The sequence below is a fragment of the Diadema antillarum genome, unplaced genomic scaffold, assembly GCF_040938485.1.
Source record: "Diadema antillarum isolate AM-2024a unplaced genomic scaffold, OU_Dant_1.0 scf00000187, whole genome shotgun sequence".
Classification (NCBI taxonomy): domain Eukaryota; kingdom Metazoa; phylum Echinodermata; class Echinoidea; order Diadematoida; family Diadematidae; genus Diadema; species Diadema antillarum.
In genome coordinates, this window is record NW_027271076.1 from 328443 (window position 1) to 336809 (window position 8367).

The 8367-nt window shown below is 36.1% G+C and overlaps 1 protein-coding gene across 1 annotated transcript; it reads right to left on the reverse strand.

Moving 5' to 3' along the window:
• Window positions 1-6039: 6039 nt before the first annotated feature.
• On the reverse strand, window positions 6040-7086 carry LOC139723351 (allatostatin-A receptor-like). The gene has a single exon (XM_071634607.1). The coding sequence runs from the start codon at window positions 7084-7086 to the stop codon at window positions 6040-6042; it is 1047 nt and encodes a 348-aa protein (XP_071490708.1).
• Between the last annotated feature and the right edge of the window lie 1281 nt (window positions 7087-8367).

An 8367-nucleotide genomic window follows, 5' to 3' on the forward strand; every position in this document is an offset into this window, starting at 1 on the left:
CCTTTGCACTTCGGCAGAAATATTAATATTGACGACTTTTGCCTGTTTTGTCTACTGTTAATGATAGTAGAAAACTATTTGTATGATTGTTTAATTCATCACAACACACACACGCACACACACACACACAGACCCACAGACTTACCTCTCTCGAAGATCAGGTTGGTCTCGCAGTGATCATCCAAAAAGACGAAGTGGAACTTCAAAAAACTTCGACACTATTTTTATATGAAAGCACATCACTAGACTGATGGCGAGTGCACTTTGAAAGTAATTAAATGCCAGAAGTCCGAAAGAATTGAATGGAATCTATGATTTAGCCTTCAAGCCACTTTGGATTTCCTGCAAAGTCAGCTTTGCCTCATATCTGTCTTATTATTTGTCATATTTCAAAAATTTCACTAAGGCAATAGAAAACAAACAGACCTCATATGAAGATTAAAAAGAAGCGCATCAACATCGCATTTTTTTTTTCGCTACTACAAGTCAATATTACATCTATCGTTATAACGATCAAGAAGTCCATGCATGAATTACAATCCCAACGCTAATGGTTGGGCAACATTTTTCTTTTTTTCGAGGAAAACGGAAATCAATCTTCTTCTTTTTTCTTAATTCGTGCTCTTTTTCAGGAACAGATGAATGGTGTAACAGAGTTCCCGGGTGCATTAACTCATGAAAAGATTTTATGTCTGCCTTTCTCTCTCTCTCTCTCTCTCTCTCTCTCTCTCTCCCTCCCTCGAACATAGTCGTAGAAATAAAGATATCTCTATCTCAACTGTACTCTATGCTGTTTATCCGTTTTTCCCTCAGTTCATAGATCGTCAGTCCTTTTATACTTCTGCGCTTTTTTTTTCATTAAGATTTTGATAGTAGAGAGTAGTAATCTTGTTTGCTTTTTGATATGTTTTTTCTCCCTCGGCTGGTATGGATTTGCAGTGATTTTTTTTAAGGAAAAATAAAAATGATAATGATAATAATGATAATAATAATGCTCATAATAACATTTATTATATACAACGCTATTTTGGGACATATGAAGAATTCCATAATTTGTTAAGATTTTTTTAGATAATTTGGAAATAAGGGAGAATCTTATAAAAAAAGACAAAAACAAACATTTTAATGAAACAACTAATCCCATAATTGATCAATGAAAACTAGTAGCCTATCTAAACTTTGCTGTATAACCAAAGGATATGATTTCACTTGCTGTATGTGTATGATTAATATTGCATCATAGATTTTTTGTATTATGTGACCGTGCACCACAAAACGAACAAAAAGTCGCACACACTGATTTTGTATGAGGACTGAAAATAGGTGAAATTGGTCAGCTGAACCGATTTTGACTTTTTCATATTTTCTGAAAGAGCAAGTCTTCTTTTACATTATGCGAAAATTTGGGATCATAAAACGGGCAGGAAATTGTGTTTTTTAGCAGTTTATCTCGAACATTTTTGGCAGAATAGTGTGACTAATTGTGTCTTTGGAGGCTGCTTTACATTTCTTAAAAACTTTGTGCACACTCTTCACGTTCACCTCCTATAACTTTTGAAAGGATAATGCTACTTCTTTGAAAGTTTGCATTAACTAAGGACAGATTGTGTTAATAACGCATATTTAATTTCAATTTAATCTGATAATCCCTTCATTGTTGTTGCTCCGGTGGTTTACATCCTGTTTTTGTCCCATTCATCGCACAACCAGCACGGCTTAGTAAAGATTATTTCTTGAATGGACACTGTACTTCAGAGCCCCTTTTTTTCAGTTTACACTTTTCCTGAGTGTGTGCCTTCTTTCTAGTATCTAGATGGGTTAGGAGAGTCCATTTGACTTGAGTTATACATCATGTTAAAGCTTAAAGTCTGCTCTTTTAGAATATGATCTTAACTAGAATCATGTCTGGCGACTTTTTTTGTGGTGCACGGTCACATATTAACAATTTCCCTTAGTGCATTAAAATGCGCTAAGGTGAATTATATATAACAAATCCATGTGGCAAAATATATGGTGCATTAGGAGAACTCTCCTATTGTGCAATATTCTCTGCTGCCCTCTACATTTCATTTTGCGCAGTTTCAAGAGTGTAGGGGTACAGGAAAACTCGTAAACAAGCATTGAACACGCTAAGGGGAATCTAATATTTCGCCCAAAGGACGGATTCCCCTTAGGATACCTGGTTTTCACATGGAAATTCACCCTATGCCCCAAATTGTAAATATAAAGATACTGATTATAATAATAATAATAATAATAATAATAATAATAATAATAATAACAAAAATTGTTTTGTATATACCAGTAGCACATTTCATGATTGTTTTGTTCATTATTTCAATGGAACATTTTGTTTCTTGTCCATAGGCCTATTATAATCAACAATATTATGTTTAGAAGAATTAAAAAAAAAATGAAGAGGAAGGAGAACAAAAAGAAGTCAAAATGGCTTGCAGTAAATCAAGATAAAGGCTATTATGTATAATTTACAGTTAACCTTGTTTTGTAGGCATTTTACAATTCTGGAGATTATTAACTTTTGCGTTTTAACTCTTTATGTGCCATGATGGAAACCACCCGTATGCCACATTATGCTGAGACACCAACGTAGTCATGCGTTGAGAAAACATTCTGTTTTTCGAATCTGTATAACTTAGAAAGATTTATGTTTAATAGTAGAGGAAATGAGCAAATTTGAAGAAAAAAAAGGCCAAGATTTGCATCGATGTAAATTCTATGAAAAATCTATAACTGTTTTTATTTGAAATGCCCAGCATTTACATTACCGTAATAACATTTGCACACAAAGCAGTGACAGAAACTTATAATTTGCACGCAGAACCAGTGTGAAACACTGCTTGTTAGTAAATCACAACATGAAATGCAAGCTATAGACGAGAGGAACGGAAAAACGCTTTCATTGTACTGTGGCATTTGGCGATTTATTGATCGGTTTTGGCGGGTTTGTGCGTTTGAGCGGAATATGCGAAGTTGGTACGCCGTCAACGGTTATAGCTCGTTATTCTGAAGGTTCGTTACTCCGAATGTTCGTTATTCCGAAGGCTCTTCAGTCCGAAGATTCGTTATTCCGAAGGTTCGTTAATCCGAATTTCATTTTCGGAGTAACAAATCATCGGAATAACGAACCTTCGGAATAACTCCACAAATGTCCGGATTAACGAACCCTTTTTTATTTTCGGATTAAAGAACCTCTAGGTATAAGGAATTTGTGTGTTTCGGATTAACGAACCTTCGGAATAACGAACCTTCGGAATAGCGAACCTTCGGAATAACGAATAACACCCCCTTCAACTGAGTCGGAGGTGCGAACGTGGCATATTAAGAGTTAGAGAGATAACTGTAGTGGAGGAAGGAAAATAAAACAAAAATAAGATTTAACAAAAAATGTATTATTATCGCATGCAACAAAACTTGCCTCTTTATCATTCGCGCAATCACGTGATTAAGCACAGACACAGACCGAATTGAGCAGTTTACCGTACTATTGTTATTTTTTTAAGGTGGAAAACAATAACGATTTATGTATACTAAGCATAATCTATCCCTCTGGAGAGAATGAGAGAAAAAAAAATCAAAAGATAAAACTTGCTCGGTACACACTCAAACACACACACATGCTCTATTGTATAAGCCTATGCAAAATACGTGTCTGTGTATCAGTGTCTGTGCCTGTGTGTGTGTGTGCTTATGTATAGATGTGGAAATGTTATTCTATAATTTCTCAATTCAACACAAAGTGTCCTTAGTAACGCACGAGGATAGCAAGATATCAATTTATGCTCACAACGACAATCAACGTGATTACTCTATATACGAAATTCGAAGGGGAATGTATCTCATATATATAGATATATGAATATATCATACATATATATTTCGTGGATTCAGTAAATTCGCTAACATTCATTTTCATAGTGAAGTTTGAGAAAAATCAAATAATCGAATAATCGGCAATGCTGGCCGTGAAACAAGAAATAAACTTGAAACTACATGAAGCTTATGACTCCAATCCCCGCATACACATTTTACATTCGTAGTTTCAATTTCTATTTTCATTTCTTTTCATTGAAAAATACATCAAATAATTAAAACAAAAAAGATGATACATGATATCCAGCTAGGATGCACAATAGACTATTACATCACAAAGCCAACAAGACGTCGCACACACTGATTTTGTGTCAGGTGTCAAAATTTGTGAGATGGGTCAATCTAGTCAATCTTTTTTTTTTTTCATTATCATTTTCTGAAAGAGCAAAACTTCATCCACATTATTGTATGGTTTCGGATCAAGAAACAAATGGGAAATTGTGTTTTTTTGCAGATTTTCTAGGACGCTTTTCTCTATAATAGTGTGATTAGATGTGTCATAGATTTCCTTTTCATAAAAAAAGAACTTTTGGAAAGATGATGCTGTTGCTTTGAAAGCTGGTATTTATCATGGATGGAATGTGCGATTAAAGCAAAATCAATTTCAGTTTAATTTGATAATTCCATCATTGTTTATACTGCAGCGTTTCATGTCCTGTTTTTGTCCCATTCATTGCACAGCTAGCTTAGCAAAGGTTAAGCCCTTGATTAGACTTATACTTAATATGAACCTCTTTTCTCAGTAAACACTTTTCCAGATATGGATTTTCTTATCAATATTTGGATAGGTTAGAAAGGCTATTTGAATTTAGTTAAACATCATTTCAAAGCTTAAAGTCTGCTCTTCCTGAATTTGGCCTTAACTAGAAATCCATGTCAGGAAATTCTTAGTTGGTTTTGTAGTGCAGGGTCACATATGGTTGTCAATCCGTGAAGGATAGAATCTAAGTGTAAATGCTAAATAAATAATCGTTATGACGAAACCTACTTAGGAGGAAGCTTGTTAAGAGTAGGCCTCAGTATTGAACCAAGTGTAGATATCAAGATAAGGAACACGGATACAACATAGGACCAAGATATAGATAGCAGCAACAAAAAAAAAAATAAATACTTGAGGATATAGCATATTCTTCTCAAATACAGATTAGGAGGACAAAATGAATTTAATTACTGATAACACTAAAAGAATAAACTAAAATGTTATATTTATCTTATCTTAATAGCATCAATATTTCGTTACCATGTACACGGACCCGTGATTCAAAGAGGTGCTGCGGGATAGCATGATCATCGCTGCCTTCTTCATAACAAAGATTGACGATGTGTTATATTACATGCCACTCAAAAAAGATAATGTGTTTTTCACGCGATTTTCCGCGGATAGCTAACGGGCAGACATTGGATTTAAATGATCCGTATGTAGTAGAAGGAACCAGCAATGAAAAACGGCAGCATGAAGAGACGAACAGAGACTTTCCACGCTCATTTTACTAATCAGTTGATATTTGGACATTTCAGATATTTCAGTATTAACATCTTAATTAAATGTCTTCACCAGCATTTTTATGCTTAAAATAGCAGTACACCTTAGAAGGATGAATCCTGGCAAAAGAAAAAGAAGGAGCCTGAGGGAAGAGGGGAGAAATCTTGAGGTTTCCAAAAATGCGTTACACTGTATTTTCATGTTCATGCTGGCGATTCGTCGTTGTTATGACGAATCATGCATTTTGATCGCCTAGAATTTGTTGTAATTTTAAATCACCTGTTAAAGTCATAGAGATTAAAAGCTTAGAAAATTCTGCAACTGAAATAAAGAAAAATCGTATGAACAAGAAAGGAATAAAATGAAGACTTTTTTACTCTTTCAAAACGATGCCAGTGAAAATTGTAAAGAACAACGTAAACGCTAACACAACGAAGAACCAAGATGTGGACTTCAAAAACTTGATGCGCTGCAGGTCTTATCATAGAATGGCATGTGTTTCATGTCTGACTCATTCTGTCACATGATGATCATGCGTGATACGGGTACCCCTTAAGACTCTTATAGATTTGTGTACCAAATATGTGCAACGAATTTCTAGGAGATGATTCTACCTTTAAATAATGCTGGCAAATTGCCAGCGCGCAAGTATGGCAATTCAAAATCTAAGTTATTTCGATCTTGGGATGACGCTTATCGGGTCGGAATTGGGATTCCAGATCCCCAAATATTGGTGTAGTTGTTTTGTTCGTGTTTCTGAAAAAGTCTTTAACGGCTTCACGGAATTGCGGGTGACGAAGGGTGTACAGTATCGGGTTCACGCAGGAGTTACAAATGGCGAGTGCGGTGACAACACGTGCAAAAGGACTACGCACAAAGGAAGGAGTGATAAGTCCCAGGTTGAAAGAGAAGAACGCTATCTGGTCTGGAGCCCAGCATATGACGTAGACAAGGACAACCGTCAATGTTAGCGTGAGTACTCGAGATCGGGCGATGTGGTGGAACGATGCCGTCGACTCGTTCGACACGAAGCGGGCGGCCTCCCGCCGGAGTGAGCGCGCAATGGCTACCTGGGTCGCAAGCATAAGGACGGTTGGGAGGACGAACTGGACGACGAAAATATAAATCCCATAAACTATTTCAAGATTTCTGTGTTCTCGCTTATACACGCACTTTCCCAATATCACATTTGTAGAGTTGATTAAGAAGATTCGAACCATGAAGACACACGATCCCACCCAAATAAGACAAACGATGGGATTGACCAGTCGGCGATTTGCGAAGCGTCTAAACTGGATCGGATAAACCACCGCGAAGAAGCGATCAAGGGACACTGCCACTAGGCTGTAGATTGATGCCGTTACGGTGGTCCACATCAAGTATTCACCTTCCACGACTTTACAGAATAATGCGCCAGTCCATGAATTGGGAATGGAGTTCAACTTTGGATACGGAATCAAGAGGATCGAAGTGACAAAATCAGCTATTGCAAGATTTCCCACGAGGATATCCGTTGAGCGACTCTTCGAACGACGCCCGAACACTGCAGCGATGACGAGAACGTTACCAGTGATCCCAAGAACTGCGATGACGAGCTCGCAGATCACATACCAAGGCCACGCCATACCTTTCCAAGACCACGTAATCAGATTTTGCTCAGCCACTGACGAAAAAGAGCTATATTCCTCATCGCCAGCTGTGGCTGTTCGCATTTCGGTCACCACTACATCTAAATGTCCTTCCGCAGACATTTCAATAACCGTTGCACTCAAATTGTTTTGAAAATCAGTTCCTTGTATTCTGACACTGTAAGTAAAAAATAATGCAATGTAAGGTATTTACTCAACATAATGGCTTATTATGCATGAGGTTATGTTATATCATCGGTAAAGATAACGTCATCAAAATCACAGACATGTATTCGAACTGATGAATACAAAGATTCATTGTCTATTAGTAGACACATGCTACAGTCAGATATATCATCATTATTAGGATATCAATATAATAAACTTAAGTTTATGTGATTTACCAGTCTTTTTCTATAAAACAGCATTTTCTTAAACTTTATATTTGCCGCTAATGTTAAGAAGAGCATTCCAATAAATCCTCACTGTTCATTACGGACGCCAATATACTAGTTCCTTCATTTGCGTTGACTTTAAACATTGTAACTCTGTGTAATAGGACAAAGTTATGATCAAACAAGAAAGATTTATATTACAGGAATTGATACGGTCTTGATGAAGGGATTTTCGAAATAGCCTTGCTGTTACTGAATAAGATATAGAACATTGTACTGAAATTGTCAAATGTCAATTGTCAAAAACATTTTTCTTTGAAGACAAAAATATTATAGAAAATTGTGATCCTCCTTGAGTTTCTGTCGTTTTCATTGTCACAGTTTTAATCTAAAATAAATTAAGTAGGGTCTATAGATATATACCGTAGATAAATAATGTATGAATATATATATAGAAATATTATATGTGACCTTGCATCACAAAAGCAACAAAGAGTTGCCAAACATGAATTTTAGTTAGGGGCAGATTCTGAAAGAGCAGACTCTAAGCTTTATAAGGATGTATAGCTCAATTCATAATATGGACTCTCCTAACCTATGGAAATATTAAAAAGAAAGCATGCACTCTGGACAAGTGTGAACTGGGAAAAAAAGGGTTTGAAATACAGGGTCAATTCAAGCGTTTGATATTTACCAAACCGTGCTGGCTGTGCTATGAGTGGGACAAAAAACAGGATGTAAACCATCGTTGCAACAACAATAAAGGGATTACCAGATTAAGCTGACATCAAGCATGCTTTATTAACACATTCTGTAGATGAGTAATGTCAACTTTCAAGGCGGTAACACTTTCCTTTCAAAAGTTATTAGAGTTGAAATTGAAAGGTTTGCAAAGGATTTTCAGGAAATGAAAAGGGACCTCCACCTGATCACACTACTCTACAAAAAAGGTTGTACAAAAACTGCTAAA

Excerpts from the sequence above, each read along its gene's own strand:
- LOC139723351 (XM_071634607.1), bottom strand. The coding sequence starts at position 7,086 with ATGCGAACAGCCACAGCTGGCGATGAGGAATATAGCTCTTTTTCGTCA.